Source organism: Protopterus annectens, chromosome 6.part0 (assembly GCF_019279795.1).
Source record: "Protopterus annectens isolate FY-2018-M chromosome 6.part0, PAN1.0, whole genome shotgun sequence".
NCBI classification, from domain to species: Eukaryota; Metazoa; Chordata; order Ceratodontiformes; family Protopteridae; genus Protopterus; species Protopterus annectens.
The window spans coordinates 1,158,280,294-1,158,299,004 of record NC_056737.1 but is presented as its reverse complement, the minus strand read 5'-3'; the positions used below and the strand labels follow the sequence as shown (position 1 = coordinate 1,158,299,004).

General features: G+C 40.7%; 1 protein-coding gene across 1 annotated transcript in view; it reads left to right on the top strand.

Moving 5' to 3' along the window:
* Positions 1 to 18,711, top strand: part of IFIH1 (interferon induced with helicase C domain 1) — a 2,457,004-nt gene that overhangs the window by 1,119,812 nt on the left and 1,318,481 nt on the right. Inside the window, exon 9 of the mRNA XM_044074778.1 lies at positions 1,398 to 1,521. Coding sequence (XP_043930713.1) covers positions 1,398 to 1,521 — 124 coding nt within the window. The remainder of the gene's footprint in view (positions 1 to 1,397; positions 1,522 to 18,711) is intronic.

Sequence of the window (18,711 nt, the reverse complement as noted above, 5' to 3'; positions counted from 1 at the left end):
TCTCTGAAATGGAAGCAAGTGCTGGATGTATATGGCTGACTAAATTTGCAGATGATTGAAAGCTTGGGGTCACTGTCGACTGGCCTGCAGACACTAGTATTCTTCAAGAAGCTCTATCTCTGAGTAACAAATGGTGCCAAAGCCATGATCTTAAACTCAGTCCTAACAAATGCATAATTGTACCCTTTCGGAAGTCAACCATCCTGCATAATTACCATGTTGATAATACGCTTCTAAGAGTTGACCCACTGGTCAGGGAACTGGGTATGCACGTAGACAGTAGCTTTACCTTTGACCACCCTGTGGCCACAGTGGTGAGGAAATCCTTTTATGTTGCACTACTTATAAGTAAAGGCATGGCATATATGTCTAAAGAGGACATTATCTCACTGTACTCTGCCCTTATCAGAACAATCATAGAGTAAAATGCTCCATTCAGTATGTTCCTGACCAGGCATATGCAGCAACTAGAGCAACCACTGAGGTTCCTTACAAAAAGAATACAAGGCATAACAAACCTGCTTTATGCAGAGCGCCTTGAAGCCCCTTCCGTCTACTTAGTCTCCTATAGATTGCTGAAGGGTGATCTATGCCTGGCTTACAAGGCATCTGCAAACCCCACACTTATGAATCTTCTGCATATATAAGTCGAAGAGTACCAGAAATACAAGGTCTATGCACCTGGATTTTGTTTACGACTTAAACAGAACATGCCGGAGAGACAGATATGTGTCCCAGAGACTGTCCCTACTATGGAATAGGCTTTCCATCCAGTTTAAGCACAACCTAGAGCAGTGGATGGGGAATAGGAAATTTACATCATGCCTGGCATCCATGTCCCTTATGGACAGAGGTAGCTTATAAATGCCTGGCTGCCAGTGTCCTATTTGGAGACAGGACATCATTATTCTTTCAGAAAAACTTGGCTAGGCAGAAAAAGCTGCCCCCCGATCATTAGCCTAATAAAAATGTATGAATCTATGTGCATGCGAACAGGTACATGCATTCACTCTGCAAAGACTAATGCAAAAATGAGAACAGAATATAGGAATCTGAAAGCAAAGGACACCTTGCACACCCACCCAGTGTTGTTTAAACAGTTTTACTTTTAGAGTAGCCTTAGGTGTCAAGCTTACTGAGATTGTTACAGTGATGCAGACCAGATACCTCTTCTTGTAGACGATAATCCTAGCCTTTTGAATGTGTCATTTATAAAGAGAAGATGCAAACATGGGGAAAGAACTCTAATATTGTGATGTATTTTCAATGTCTGCAGATTTACGCTACTCATAAAGCATATATAGAACATTTTATTGTGATGCTGTCGTACCACGTAACATAGTCTCAGCAATGCTGATTTTTCTTAAGGTTTGCTGTTTTAACCATTCTTATTTTAGGATCCATTTGGAGATAAAATTAAATATATTATGAGAGAAATCCAGAACTACTGTGAACAGAATCCCATATCAGAACCTGGAACTCAACCGTATGAGCAGTGGGTTGTCCAAAAGGAAAAGACAGGTTTGCTCATTTGGTTCTTTTGACATTTATCTAACATTTATCTATATGAATATATAGAGCATTCATTTTGCATGCCAATCACGTATGATTCTAGTAATTCATACAGAAACACTAGCTACAATTATACATTGTGATGTGAAAACTAAAGTCTGGTATTGCTTGTCTAAAACTTGTTTACAGCCATTTTGAAACTATACAGTTTTCAGGCTAGTGCTGAATTCAGGGCTGTGATACTAGTTTCTGAGTTGCCCATACCTTACTTGGATAGAAGGAAGTTTCTCTGTTCACCTGTGAGAGAGGGGAGCTTTGAGCAGCCTATCTGTCCCTGGAAGAGTGGTTCCAGCTCAGAAGTTAGTAATTTATTGGCCATTTTGGGCTAATTTCTATCTCTTTCATTTCCCTACTATAAAAACCATGTTTGCACGGTTTTGCATGCCAGGCAGCGCCGGTTAGCTACGGTTAAATTATTCCCGGCTCCACTAAGTCTCCTTTTCAGTTTTTCTCTTTAAACTAGTCTAACTCTCAACCTAAGCACTCAAAAAGCATCCTACAGCCCAGCACTTGCTCAGACCTAATAGCAAGCACTAATATACCCTGACACTTGATTGCCCAGCAGGGCAAGGCTCTTTATTCACCCCTCACCAACCAAGCGACTAAGCAGCTCACCCTACTATTCAGGCATGACCAAAGGGCAATTTCAGGTGTACTCTTCAGTCCAGCTGGTGAATCTAGGTATCCTGAGGCAATGTTACAACTGCCTCATGTACACAGACAACCCTCTCCTCCTATCACAAAACATTAACATATGCGAGAGATGCAATTATACAGCCAAACTGGAAGCTAAGCTGTCTCCACCCAAGACTGGAGCAGTTAAGAGGAGAAGGTTAACACTTGCACCACACCTCCAGCCACACATAGACCTACTAAAACAGCACTGGCAAAAAATACACATAAATACACAAAATCATACTCAGAGGCTCTAAATAAAAACCTGAAAAAGCATCGGAGACCTCCAAAGCAGACACCCAAACAACCTGCACCTCCCGTCACAAACCAGACAACACATAAAACACAAAATCAGTGTGCCGCACAATCATAGCCCTTAAGGCGAAATAAAATACCTAGCACACTAGCAATAGGTGACTATAGTCAGGCACACTGACGTCCCACTCATTAGGCTGGACAAGCAGAAGGTTACTGTTAGCTGCCTGTCGGGAGCCAGAATCCGCCACATAACACAAGTACTCAGGTCACTCCAGAACAAGTACAAATATGACTCTGTCATTGTTCATGTTGGTGTGAATGATCTGAGACATACCTCCATGGGCTACATGAAAGAGACATGGAAGAGCCCTCTGATCATGTAGTCCAGGCTGGTATGACCCTGACCCTGAGTAGCATCCTGCCCTCACCAAGAATGATACCTCAGTATAAAGAAAACATGATCTATTTCAACAATTGGCTAAGCTTCTGGTGTCATTCAAAGGGGATCCAGTGTCTGTCAGCCTGGGACAACATGCTCAACAAGCCGCGTTGCTTTGCAAGAGATGGCTTGCACCTGTCACCCCTAGGCTTTCGAATACTGGTCAAGGCTCTTGCTGCCCCCATAGTGCCTTTTTTAGGCAAGGCTCAAAAGTCAAACCCACCTCCGTAAACAGCACAATTAATAAAAAACTGAGGGTTATGCTACTCAACGCCAGGAGTTTAAATCTCAAAATGCACGCGCTTGAAGCACTCCTCAGTATGGAGAACATCGACATCTGTGCAGTAACTGAAACCTAGTTCAAGGCTCCAGAGAGCACCCCAGCACTACCGGGCTACAACTCATACCACACGTTTCAGCCACAGAACACGGACCAAAACACAAAAGGAGGGGGTGTATCCGTATTCATCAAGGATACCTACACCTCCAGGTTAGTGGCGCAGCATGATACTTTTGAGATCATCCACGTGCAACTAACATCAGGCAAATCTGCAATGCAAATTGTGGCCTGCTACAGATCACTCTCCATGACCCAAGACCACCACTCCACCTTTCTGGAGACACTGGAAAACATGAAGGTCTTACCGAACACCCTGATATTGGGAAATTTCAATTACCCTACCATTGACTGGGAAAACTACTCGAGTACAAACTCCCAGGCCCAGCGCTTTCTGGAATTCATCAACTCAAACACCCTGGATCAGCTGGTAAACTCCCCTACCAGAGGTGAAACCATATTGGACCTGGTCATCACCAACGTGGGCGACAGGTGTTCCACACCAGAGGTCAATCTGTCACTGGTTAGATCAGACCATAAACTAATCACTCTGGATGTCCACACCCCACCACCACCCCCAACTAAGGAAACCACAGTAAAAACCTTTTCTAAAGTAAACTTTACCTTACTTAAGACAGAGGTGGTAACTTTCACAGCCCCCACGCTAAAGGATAACACTTCCCAGATGCAGAAACCTTTACAAATGCACTCTATGAACACCTACAAGGATGCATGGATCGTGCCATCCCTAGCAAAACCAAGACTCACTCCTGTAAGAGAAGGAAACCAGTTTGGTGGACCCCTGCCATAAACAGGCAATACAACAGAAGGAGGAAACTAGTTCAGAAAAATAGCAAATCCCAAGAAGGAAAGACATCCCTGATCAGTATCAGTAAGAGACTAAGGTCCCTCATAAAATCATCCAAGGCTAACTTCGAAAGAAAAATATCCAAGGATTCAAAAGATAACCACAAAGCCTTCTTTAGCTATGTTAAGAATCTAAGTGGCAACTCGCAGATATGCACTGAACTAGTGCAAAATAGCACAAAATATACTGAACCTACTGATATTGCCAATATTCTGGCAGATAGATTCAGTGCAAACTTCACCTCCCTCTCACCCCCAAAAGGGCCCACAACAATACCGGAAAAGTGTAGTGTCCCGGAAATCACAGACGCACAGGTGAAAACAGCTCTTTCAAAAGCCAAAAACACAGCATCAATGGGGCCAGATGGTGTCCCAGGCTGCGTCTTGCATGAACTACAGAACGAACTAACCCCCACCTAAACACGCTGTTCAACCTCAGCCTCTCCACAGGCTACGTGCCCATAAAATGGTGCACAGCAACAGTTATTCCTCTCCACAAAGGAGGGGCCACAACTGACCCTGGTAACTATTGCCCCATAAGCCTGACTAGCCTGGTCTGCAAGGCTGTGGAGAGCATCATCATGGAACTCATTAACAAAGACATTGGGAACCTCCAAACACTTGACCCGACCCAGTTCGGCTTTGTTAAGGGCAGATCATGCCTACTAAACCTGGTTGACTTCTTCGAGACAGTCACCAAGGCCATAGATGAGGAAAAGGTGGTTCACACAGCCTACCTTGACCTCGCCAATGCTTTCGACACCATTCCCCAATTGGGTATTAAAGAAAAACTCACCAGCCTGAACATAAACCCCTACGTCACGATATGGGTTGCCAACTGGCTTACAGACAGAACTCACACGATAAGAATAGCGGGCTCCAGGTCCGAGTCTAAACCAGTCACAAGTTGTGTCCCACAAGGCTTGGTCCTGGGACCCCTATTGTTCAGCATATACTTCTCAGACGTACAGGCAAACACAGGAGGGCCATGGCTAACCATGTTCGCCGATGACTGCAAACTGGGAGCTGTAATTGACTCTCCGATTGACATGGACATCCTCCAAAAGGGCCTTACTGAGATGGACACCTGATGCCAAAGTCATGGCCTCAAGCTAAATGCCAAAAATGCATAGTCATCCCATTTGGGAAAAACAAAACACCCACGAATTACCACATAGGTGGCAGCCCCCTTAATACAGAAGAGGTAATAAGAGATCTGGGGACCCAGGTAGATAGTAATCTCTCCTTTGACAATCATACTGCCAAGGTGGTGCTGCGGTAGTGTTGTCGCCTCACAGTTAGACATTGTCCATTCGATTCTCAGTTAGAACGTCTTCTGTGTGGCGACATGCATGAATGGGCGTTCCTTCGGTGAAGGTTGTGCGTTAGGCCCGGCAAGCCAGCACGTAAAAATCTACTGCCAATCATTAGCGGACTGGAGTTTCTGCTGTGGCGACCCCTAACCGGGAAAAGCCGAAAGACACAAACAATTGCCAAAGTAGTTAGGAAATCCTTCTATGTGGCCCATCTAATTACTAAAGGGTTCGCATCTAGAAATAAAGAGGTTATAGTGCCCCTCTACTCGTCACTCATCAGACCCATCATAGAGTACAATGCCCCATTTGGGATGTACCTCACAAGACACTTCCAACAGCTAGAAAGACCACAAAAGTACCTCATCAAGAGGATTACTGGCCTCAAACATATGTCGTATGCAGCCCGACTGAAAAAACTCTGACTGTACTCAGTGGCATATCGCTTACTCAGAGGTGATCTCTGCCCGACTTACAAAGCCATGTCCAACTCAGAATTGATGGACATGCTCCACCTAAAGAAATCCAATTCACTGCAAGCCATGCGCTCTAGCTAGCTAAACCTCACCACAACAATAAATAGAACATGCTGGAGGGATAGATTCTTGTCAAAGAGACTCCCCATGCTTTGGAACAAAATTCCAAACTACATTAAGCAGAGCCTCTCACTAACACTCTTCAAGAGAAACCTTGATGAGTGGATGGGTAACAGAAAATACACCCCTGGGATCACTTCATTGCTCTGCTTGACAGAGGATCAGTTAATTAATCAATGGGGCGGCGAAAGCCGACACACTCATGCTAGGCTTATAGATGCCCTTGGGCAGATAGCCTAGTACCTACCTATGAACCTATATTTTCTCATAAGAGCAGGATAGCCAAACAAGTAAACAGCAATAGTCACAGTGTCTTACATGTAACTGTATTTTACTACCTCTTTGAATACTCCACTGAATTGTACATAGATATTTGAGGCTGTTACATTATTGTTAAGATAGGAATGCACATAAGAGACAGTATCAGACATTCACCAAGTTTTTTGATACTTAAATGTTCAGAACATGTATTAGTTTGGAAAAATACAAACTTCTTCAGTAAAAGTATTACACATGTACCAAGTATATCCATACATAATTGTGGTCATTGTTAAAGAAGAAACAATATGCACTGTTAACTTATTAATAATCAGTGTGCATTCTAAATGTCCTCAGCTTTCAGTGTGCCTTTTGCAAGTCCAGCATTACACATAATAGTAAATACAATAGCTGTAGCTATTAAGAACAAAAGCTAAAGCTGCCATTTTCTTTCCCACCCTATGTGGATTAAAGAAATGGAAATGCTAATAGGGTTGAAGAGAAACTACCAAGCACCCAACTGCATGTAAAAAATATGAAAAGGTTTAACAAAAATCTGAAGTCACCACTAGGATATCGGGAGTTCATAGGCATCCTCACGTAAACAATAAGGAGCATACACACCCCTGAATTAAAAAAAAAATGGCATATATATGCACTGTGCAAACATTGTCATGTATATGATGTTCTTCGTGTTTCGCTGTTGCAGTCATCACATTTGGGTTATCTGCCTGCAGGTATCCCTCAGCCGGCCTGAATACCAGAGATTTGGATTCCTGCATCGGATACTGTCTCCTCTTCCATGACGTCAGGTCATCAGGGGTATAAAACATGCAGCTGATGCCATTACATCAGTCTTTCTTGCCATGCGGTGCCCGAAGCAGAAGCAGTTCGCAAGTGCTGGTCGGCGACTCCTGAAATTTTCATTTTCGAGTTTCAGAACCAAAGTCTTCAAAAAGATAAGTACCCCATTGAGGATCTTTTTTCTAGCTCCAACCGATGTCAGTAAAAGTTAACAATTGTCTTAACCTGTGGAAAGCAAGTGCCTCATAAAGATTTTCATTCATACTGCATTCCCTGCTTAGGCCCAGACCGCAACGTCCCTCACTGTCAGTTTTGTGCCTAAAAGAAAAGAAATCTCACCCAGTCCCCTGCCAACAGATTGTATTCCTGGGAGCAAGCTTGAACACAACTTCCCAGATGGCTTTCCTCACTACAGAGAAACAAGTTTATTTGACAAACTACTTCAAACTATTGGCCACAAAGAACCAGCTATGTGCAAGGAAAATTCTGCAAGCCCTGGGGTTCATGGCCTCTTGCATTCTACTAATTCCATATGCAAGACTGCATATGAGGAAACTACAATGGTATCTAAAAAGCCTATGGTGTCAACATTCACAGGACCTGGAATCAATGATTCCTATCATTCCTTGTATAAAGACAGAGTTCCTTTGGTGGGCAGAGGCCTGCTACCACAAGGGGCTCCCTTTCACTCTACCCCCTGCCGCCCAAACCCTAACAACAGATGCATCAGACTATGCATGGAGGGGCTCACTTGGCAGGCAGTGCATTCAGGGCAAATGGAATCTGAGACAGATGTACCTGCATGTCAACCAAAAAGAAATGTTAGCTGTACAGAATTCCCTAACAGCCTTTAAAGAACGCATTCTTCCAGGACAACTATTGGTAAAAACAGACAACAGCACAGTTACGTGGTACATAAACATGCAGGAGGGAACCCACTTGTACCCTCTCTGCAGACTAGCCATGGCTCTGTGGAACACAGCCTTGAGCTACCAAGTGCACCTACAAGCTCAATTCCTGCCAGGCAAGCAAAATTCACTGGCAGACGACCTAAGCAGAAATCTCATGGACCCACACGAATGGAAACTGAAACCAAAAATATTCAGCCTCTTGAGGAACAAATAGGGGACTCCAGGAGGTTTGCCTCCCCTCAGAACTACCAATTGGACAAATTCTGCACAAGGACTTCCCACAGTCAAGTTTGGAAAGTGGATGCCCTGTCCTTTACCTGGGAAAGCCTCTTGGTTTATGCCTTTTCCCCTCTGCCTCTCCTCTCGAAGGTTCTGCAAAAGATCAACCAGGACAAGCCAAGGACAATACTGATTGCACCAGACTGGCCACGCCAGCACTGGTACCCCCTCTTGCACAGTATGACACTGCTGGAACCATGGCACCTGCCTCAGACCCCTTCCCTGCTGTCCCAGCAGGCGGGCCAGATTCTGCACCCTCAGCTTCAAACCCTGAACCTTGCAGCCTGGCTAATTCCTTGAGCTCTCCAATAGCATCCCTTAATAAGCAGGTGCTAGAAGTCATTCTGGAGGGAAGAAGCCCTAGTGCTAGAACATCCTATGCTGAATAGTGGAAAAGATACTGTTCCTGGAGCCAGACTCAGGAGATGGGCACAACGGTACCCAGCTTACCTCATATTCTTCAGTACTTAACAGAAATGCTCCACAAGGGCCTATCCTTCTCATCAGTTAAAATTCATGCCTCTGCCATTTCAGCACATTATAATACTGAGCCACCCCTCTTCTCTCACCCCCTGCTAAAGCAGTTCCTTAGAGGTGCCAAAAATGTAAGACCCCCCCCCCCCCCCCAGGAGAGCCCCTACTCTAGCCTTGGAGCTCACTCTCCCTCCTTTTGAGCCAGCTGCAACTGCAGAGTTGAAATTCCTTTCTTGGAAAACAGCTTCCTTCTATCCATCACTTCAGCAAGAAGAGTGTCTAAATTACAGGACCTCATGGCAGTGGAGCCCATCATTATCTTCCATGCAGACAGTGTTTCCCTCAGGACCAATCCTTCCTTTATGCCCAAGATGGTGTCTAGTGTGGCTCTAAATCAGTCCATTCATTTGCCTACTTTTTTCCCTAATCCACAAAACAAAGGAGAATGAATACTGCACTCTCTGGACGTGCACAGACAACTTAGATTTTATGTGAACAGGACTAAGCCTCTCAGAAAATCTAAACAGCTGCTAGTTGGCTTTGCTGCAGGGGCAGAGGGGCAGACCATATCAAAGCAAACCATTTCTAAATGGATAGCCCATTGCATTCATTTCTGCTACAAGCACCATGGAAAACCTACCCCACAGGGGATAAGATCACATTCCACCAGGGCTGCGGCTACCTCTACAGCCTGTCTCAGAGGCGTTCCTAACAGGAACATCCTAGAAGCTGCTAACTGCAGCTCTGTACATACCTTCACCGGGCATTACCACATGCCTATTCTAAATCCAGAGCTGGTTTTGCCATTGCAGTCTTGCAGGGATTAAAAGCTGGCCCTAATGCTCTCTAACTTCCTTAGCTTTGGGAATCAACCCAAATGTGATGACTGCAACAGTGAAACACGAAGAACATAGTACAGTTGTATACACTTACCATAAATGTAGATGTTCGAGTGTATTCACTGTTGCAGTCCTGGTTACCCTATCTCCAGCCCTGACTTCTCTTGGATCTACCTTTCCTTCTTGTTTGGTGTATTTAAGCTGTCTGGTGTATTTGCTTTTTGATGGAGGTGTACCATAACATGTAATTGCTTCCCATTGTGGGGGCACCTGACATCTGGGGCAAGAAAAACTGATGTAATGGTGTCGGCTGCATGTTTTATACCCCTGGCGACCTGACATCTTGTAAGAAGAGACAGCATCCGATGCAGGAATCTAAAACTCTGGTATTCAGGCCAGCTGAGGGCTACCTGCAGGCAGATAACCCAAATGTGATGACTGCAACAGTGAATACACTCGAACATATACATTTATGGTAAGTGTACACAACTGTACTTTCCGTGCAAGCATATTGCATTGTGAAGCTGCCCCCAGTCACAGAAGATAAAGCAGCAGAATAAATACTGCAAGTGCAGTAAGTTTGAGGATACAGTGCTGTTATTCAAAAATGTAAGCAGTTTCTGTTTTTAAATAACATCATTATATAATAGTAATAATCATCTCCTGTGTGTTAGTAATGCTGGTTTACCTATGGCTGGCTTATTATAATTTTGATCTAATCACGACAGCATTACCCACATGCAGTCATTGATTATTTCTTAAATATCTGTCTGAAATCTGTAATATATTTTATCAGGAGAGCATCAAAAATGTGAAATGCAATATATATATATATATATATATATATATATATATGTATATGTATATAGATATATATATAAAATATATGTGTAATTGTTTTTAACAAGAACAGAAAAGCAATTGAAAAAGTGCAGAGCCTATATTTTTAGTGGAGAGTTAAAAATTAACTTTTTTTTTCAGGTACTCTCACACACACTTTTCTGGCTGCTAAGATGGTATATAAATTTAACAATGAAGTAGAGGTTTGCTAAAGAGCTATGTAGTCTTGCTAAGACAGGATGCTTAGAGTCAAAATTCTGCTTTAGTAGGAAGTGAATCAGCTCATTGCTAGATGTAGAACAGGAGGATTGGTGCAAGAGATAATGGTAAATAAATAATTGCTGCTGACAATTTATTCCAAGACAGCCCTTTATCAGCAAATGTAACCCTTCTTAAAGTAGATGTTCAGTGCATCATTTGGACAGAAATAAATAAATCTCCCTCCTTTGTCAACAGTGAACTGATATTTAAAAGAATATTTTCCAAGACTTTTCCTAAATTGTGGAACTCTCTCCCAACAAATATCAGAAATCTCTCATTTGCAATTCAAAAGACTTATTTAAAAAGTTATCTGTAAATAAAGCTATCCTGCATTTGTAGCACAATTTCTAAGCATTTTTGTTATTCTGTTCTTATTCTGTGTTTTAAAAATCCCACTGAAAGTATGCATATCTTGTTCCTGTACAACATGCAAAGTTACCTTCTCATGCTGTCAACTTAAGTAATTGTAATAAAATCCTTGTACTGTCTCTTGGTTACTGGTCTCACATAAACAGCCATTTGGATAAAAACACGTTTCTTGTCTGATAAGTAAAATTTCAATGTGACTTTTTATATATAAACTGTTGAACAATGTTAAGTGTTACATGTATATGTGTCATTAAGCATGCTGTAAATACTGTGTTGTGTAAAAAACTTAACATAGTGGTCACCTGTTAAATTATATATAACTCGGTTTTATGTAATATATTTCTTTATATGTAGTATATTTTTATTTGTTAGCTAATGCCAATTTTCTGTGCAGATGTATGTATATATGTAATGTGGAGCTTTTCTCCCAAAGCCTCTGCTGAAAAGGGACATTGCTCATTCAGACTTTCCCAGTAATCAAATGCAAATAAATAAATCAATATTAGTAAGAGAAAGAATTTGTTTTCTAGATTGTGAGCTTGTAGTGATTTAAATTAGCATGTGTTTCATCTTTTGCTGCTGTAGGTGCCAGGGCAGAGTTAGTTAGATTCCCATTGTTCTTTCAAGACAGAACGTAGGACTAGCTAAATCACAATCGGTGCTTTACGGATGTTAGTTATCTGCCTAAAAGCCTTTTTTTAAGCTTGTGTGTGTGGAATTGTTTCTGTAGACCTTACTTCATAGTGTGTTTTACACAGTTTTTATTAAATAATGTATTGTTATCATTTAAGTAAAATGCTTGTGAAATGTAACTGTTTGCACACACCCTTTCAGAGAAAGATTACTTAGCATAGCTACCCTTAACTAATGGGGGATGCAAGTTGCTCATTTTAAGTGTATTCATTGCATTAGCATAGCTAGACCCGGGTGACAGCGGCAACTGCCCCAGGCACAAAGTGTTGGGGTGTGATCAGCCAATAAAGATCTTTCTTTAATACCCATTGCATTTGTGGTAAATCTGAGCACTGTACCACATCATGTGTGGTCTAAATTGTAGCAAGCAGTTAGCTATAGTTTAAACAAAGACTTTTTTTTAATAAACTATGTTGAAGGAGGATTGGGGCAGGGCACAGAAATGGGTCATAAATGGCTGCGGTGTGGGGGGGAATGGTGTTGGTCACTTGGCCCCCTGGTTGGTGTGCCATTTTTTTTTATTTTTTTACCATTTAATGGAAGAGATAGGTTTGGGGGGGGGGGTGCTGGTTCATAGTTCCAGCCCAAGGAATGCTACACTTCTGGTTCGTTGACTGTATTCTTGTTGTTCCAGATTAGTATTGCTGGTAGAAACAAGTATTATCATAAAAGCAGGAAGTGATCATGGCTTTGAAAGGTATATTATTGATCTGTCCTGGATATTAGTGTGTCTTTGTGTATATGCAGTAGGTGTGAACAAGATACAGATGTTTATCATTCATCATTCCCACTGCTGCAGTAGCCTTTAAGCTGTATGCTTTGCTTCTTGCCTAGAAAGCTGCAACCAGACAGCTTCAAAAAGCTTGCCCCCCCCCACCCCACCCCCCTTCACTCTGATTGCTGCTTGACTAATCCCAAGGAGCTACAGTCAGCAGTTAGAGTGAAGATTTCTTCAGTATTTTCTTGCTGTCTTCAGAACAAGCATCTTGAGCTTCACAGGAGCAACAATCAGCCAAGAGCTTACTTCTTGGCAGACACGTCCCCACCGTAGAACCCCTCCACTCACAAATTATTACCTTTTTAAGAAAAATGATATATTTTATAATTTTTGACTAAAAGTGCTGTTTCCCCTTTTAGGAATCTAATATTTTTTCACAATATTGAAAGTTTCCTGACAAACTGCTATTTTTAGCTAGAACTATCTGTTAAGTTATTTTTGTCTAATTTTGTGAGAAAGTATGCACTGCTTGTGAGTCCAAAAAGTTTACAAAGGAGTGGGCAGGATTTTTTGTGTCGGTGTAATAGTTATGCTCATTTTTTGAAAACCTGCCTGCTGTATTGGTTTATGCCAGTGTATGTGCGAGTATTTGAACAATACTAACAAGACAATTTTGTTCTGCTTTTACTAGGACTGGGAAAGGTGTTGAGAGTGTTAAGTGGGCTGCTTATGAGTAGTCAGTGACAACTTCCTTTCCGACCAACTTGTTCCAGCTGTGCTTACCACTTTTGTGCTAGTTCTCTAGCTGTAGCATGGATACTTACACCTCTCTGGATTGCTCTTCTTCCACAGTACCTATAAAAGAAAGAAAAGATCACTTACCAAAGAATCCTTGTTATTGTTGCAGACATAGTCTGTGGTTAGGCTGACAGCGGGTGAATCTGCAATGGCCATTGATTGGTAGTCAGACCACTAAATTAACTCTCTGGCATCCTGTGTTGTAGACCTTTTGGACAGCATAAGCCAAGGAACGTAGATAAAAAACGACTCCTGGAAATTATTTTTTCAAACGGCACAGAAGCACAAGTACATAAAATAAAAAAAAACGGACAGAATCATCACTGCTAAAGGAAAAAGTTTAAAACTTTAATATAAAAACAGAGTAAGCACTTTCGCGGACTAGCAGCCATTTCTTCAGACTCAAGTAACAGCAGCAGTCTTCTCTCTACTTAAAAGCAGTCAGTCAGTCAAATTAATTAAGAACTCCATCCTCTTAAAAACACAAACCAATACAATGCTAACACACTATTAGTACTTAGTAAAAATTTTACAAAGGAAATACAGCAGCTTAAAACCATACATCTCAAAAATTTTTCATACGTAAAAATATATATATAAAAAACCTATATATAAAAAAATTGATTCCCCATTGATGAGTGCCTACTCTGTTTTTATATTAAAGTTTTAAAGTTTTTCCTTTAGCCGTGGTGATTGTTTGTTTTTTTTATTTTATGTTTTAAGCATAAACCAAGGGTCAGCCACATAATCTTTGGCTGCTCCAGTGTCCAATATGGGTGTAGGAAAACTATCTTCTGTAGGTCTGGGAGACATCCCGTAGATTCCTCTCAGGATAACCAGGACAAGATACCATTAGACTGGGCAGATGTTGCTCCTTTGAGTTGGCTCTCTTCTGCATAAACTTCTATTAAAAAAACAACAACAAAAAAGAACTTTGTTCTTCTGATGACATTATTAAAAATATGAGTTCCGTACCTTGGCTAGACAAGTATTGCAGGCAATGAATTTTGGTACACAGAAGCCATTACACGCGGGCATCTCCTGTAAAGTTATTCCTGAGGAAGCAAGGTCTGATGATTCTGACTTTGACTGAGATAGGGCTACTTCTCTTGCAGATTCCCAACTCTCTGATGGTGAGGAAATTTTAATTATGGGCTTCCTGAGGAAGAATTTTCTTTTAAGCAGACCATTGCCAAGATAAATTAGACATTTTATGGGAACAAATATATGTTTAACCAAAAAATAAGGCACTAGAGGGTTCATCAGCTAGCAAACCAACTTTAATGAACACACAAAACAACAAATGACGCCTTGAACTGCACCACAGCATTTTCGTCAGCAACTTCATCAGATGAGCATACCAACAAAATGAGTCCTTTATATGTAGTCCTTAATAGGTCAATTGAACAACCAAGCCACAATTAAAGACACACACTAAAATGCTTAAAAAATGTCGTAGGAAACAATGCATGCAGGTTCTATCTAAATAAAACTATCCATTCAGTACAAATATAAAAACATAAATTAAAAAAATGCTTTAACTACATGTGGGATGTAAAATAACATTGACTACATTTAAAACTTTCATATAAGAAATGCTGATTAAAAGCAAGCAATAGTAAATCTGTAACAGAGCCTGCTGTGGAGATCTTAATGAAACAGTGACATCTACTGGCCAAGCATTTTAGAACAATATAAAAATCAAGGTGTAGCAGCTCTTAATTTTAAGACTAGTTTCAAAGAAACCATATCATTTAAACCAGGGTGTTTAACTTGTTTTTAAAAGGTTTTACTTTTATCTCAAGAACTAAGACTGACGTTTTCAGATTATTAGTTGAATTTAAATTGTTTATATGTAAGAAAAACTTGAAACTGTTTTTAACGGCCAATTTAAGCCCAACACAGACAAAAAGTTAAGCAGAAAAAGCACCTTTAACCCACCCCTGCATCCACAACTTAGGAATTTTGAAAACATGGTAGAGAACAAACTACGGCAAGCAGTAGCTAACAACAAGGTGTTTTCCAACGTAAATAAAGAAGAAAGGAATACACTAGAGGAATGTAGAAACAATAAAAACCCGAGGGTGATGAAACCAGATAAAGGTGGGGGTATTGTGCTGATGGACAAAATAATATATGAGGGGAAAATGATGGATATCCTGGGGGATAACAAATAATATGTAAAGGTGTCCCTAAATGAAGTGAATATAGCATACAAAAAATACAATTATGCCTTAATGATTTATTATTTGAAGGGCTTATTGATAGTGGCACATACAATTTCCTACACGTAGATAGACCCAGGGTTCCATCTATTTTTGGTAGCCCCAAGGTTCATAAGGATATAGACAACCCAGCTTTAAAGCCATTCGTTTTGGCTGAAGGCTCAGTAACTGCCCCTTTAGCAAAATATGTGGATTCAAAACTGAAAAAAATAGCAGTGGGGGGTGAAAATGTGTTAAAAGATTCATGGGACTCGTTGAAGAAATTAAACTCTGGCCTTTATTCGGATAGTTTGGTTTTTATTTCTGTGGATGTGGTTGATTTGTTTTCTTCTGTCCCTCATGATATAGGTTTAGAATGTTCGGAAGAAGTTTTAACTGATAGTAAGGATATTACTTACAATGACTGTTGAGTGTGTCTAATACTGATGGATGTGATCTTAAAAAACAATTTTTTTTTTTGAGGGTGAATATTTTAAACAATTAAGAGGTGTAGCTATGGGGGCCCATTGTGCCCCAACTTATGCTAACATTATATTATCTTATTGGGAAAAGAAATATGTTTTTAACAGTGATTTTAACAAGTGTTGGAGGTTTTATGGTTGGTTTTTGGACGATATTTGTTTGTTTTGGAGAGAGCCAGTGGACAAGTTCTTGGAATTGTTTAGATATTTATCAAGCACTACTGAATTTTTAAGATTTACTTATGTAATGGATCAAGATGAAATGAGATATCTGGATGTCTGCATTAATAAAATTAATGGGGGTTTCAAAACCAGGGTGTACAGAAAAATTACCTTTTCAAGCTCATATCTGTATTATACTAGTGCATATCCATAGTACCAGAAGAAAGGGGTGGTAAAAGGCCAGTTGTGCACATCAGTAGAATGACATCTGATGACAACGACTTTTTTAAATGAAAGTAAATATCTTTTTGAACTGTTGAAAGCTAGGGGTTACCCAGATTCATTACTTATGGATGTGTTTGAAGAAGTGTCGGCAGCTAGGAAAACTAAGTTTGCCTCTATTTTTGGTAATGACTCTGTGGATCTGAGCAGTACTGATGCAATAAATGCTAATGTAGAGAATGCGTACAACAGTGCTTTGGTATTAACCTATGATGGGGAAGCTAGAATGGTCAGAAGTATTATAGAGGATGAATAGAGTAGGTTTGCTAGTACTTCTGACTTGCAGTATATATTTAATAGACCACTTAAATGTGTATATTGAAAGGGGTGCACTATTAAAAACATTCTGGAGAACGGGTCTAGTAAGGTTAGTAACTATAACCCCAGTAAAAGGGGTACACACAAGTGTGGGAGTTGTACCCAGTGCCCCTATGTTAGAACAGGGGATACATGTTTTTTGAAAGCCAGAAATAGACTTATTAAAACCTTAGGTTTTGCCAACTGTAACACAAATCTTCTACTTCTTCTTCTTCTTTCGGCTTTTCCCAGTTAGGGATCGCCACAGCGGATCACCTGTCCGCTCATGATTGGCAGTGGAGTTTTATGGTGTTTAGTTGCCAGCCCAGCACCCAACCTTCCACAGAAGGCACACACATGCATGCACTCACGCCTAGGGCCAATTAGCGCCCAACCTTCCACAGAAGGCACACACATGCACACACTCATGCCTAGGGCCAATTAGCGCCCAACCTTCCACAGAAGGCACACACATGCACGCACTCATGCCTAGGGCCAATTTAGATCGTCCAATCCACCTACAGCATGTCTGTGGGATGTGGGAGAAAACTGGAGCACCTGGAGGAAATCCATGTAACCATAAGGAGGACATGTAGATTCCGCACAGAAGGCACCCCAGCCGAGGATTGAACTGGAGAGCCTCTTGCTGTGAAGCGGCAACGCTAACCACTGGACCACCGTTTGATTTATTTAGCCTTATGTGGAAACTGTGAGGCATTTTACATCAGCAAAACTGAAAGGAAACAAAATCCAGAATGTATGAGCACAGGTATGATATAAAAAAGATGAACCTAAACAATGCTTTATATAAACACACTTTAGACTGTTCAGGAAGAGACTTTTATTTTTTTTGTGATTGAGGTATTACCAATTGATCCCGGGGAGACACGTTTAGAGTACAGAGAGTTGTACTGGCAGTTGGTGTTAGAAGCAAACAAACACCCTGGTTTAAATTATATGATTTCTTTGAAACCAGTCTTAAAATTAAGAGCTGCTAAACTTTGATTTTTATATTGTTCTAACATTTTTGGCCAGTAGATGTCACTGTTTCATTAAGATCTGCACAGCAGGCTCTGTTACAGATTTATTACTGCTTGCTTTTAGTCAGCATTTCTTATATGAAAGTTTTGTAAATGTTTTCAGTGTTTTTAATGTATTCAGTGTTATTTTACTTCCCACATGTAGTTAAAGCATTTTTTAATTTATGTTTTTATATTTGTAAAGAATGGATAGTTTTATTTAGATAGAACCTGCATGCATTGTTTCGTATGACATTTTTTAAGCATTTAGTTTGTTAATATGTCTTTAATTGTGGATTGGTTGTTCAATTGACCTACTAAGGACTATATATAAAGGACTCATTTTGTTGGTATGCTCATCTGATGAAGTTGCTGACGAAAACGCTGTGGTCCAGTTCAAGGCGTTATTTGTTGTTTTGTGTGTTCATTAAAGTTGGTTTGGTACCTTGTGAACCCTCCAGTGTCTTATTTTTTTGGTTATTTGTTTATATTTAGGCACTTTTTCCATTTTTTTTTTGTTTATTATTTAACAAATATATGTTTCCCTTAAACTAAGGAGATATGTTTCATTACAAATGGATATACCTCATTCCTTCGTATTCCTCCTATACTGACAGCCGTGGAGGATGTCTTGAATGCCACCTGTACTCATCCTTATACCAAGCCATCAGTCCTTAAAAAGGCATTTACTCTGTGTAAGGTCCCTTGGGCTAATTAATTTGATGTTCATCATATTGACCCACTGTTGCTGTAGCTTTAGTTATATGGGTTATATATTACCAAGGATATAACAGCCAGCCAGCTTAGAAAGTTTCAGGGCACCTCCCATGTACCCAAACAGTCAACTAAAGCTGAGCTGACTAAAAGACAAGTTTGGGTGCAGAACCCTTCAAAGCTTTACTGCTGCCAAACAGAACAGTCCTCTGAGGCTTTCAAGGATTAACAATTAGCCTGTGCCTTCCTT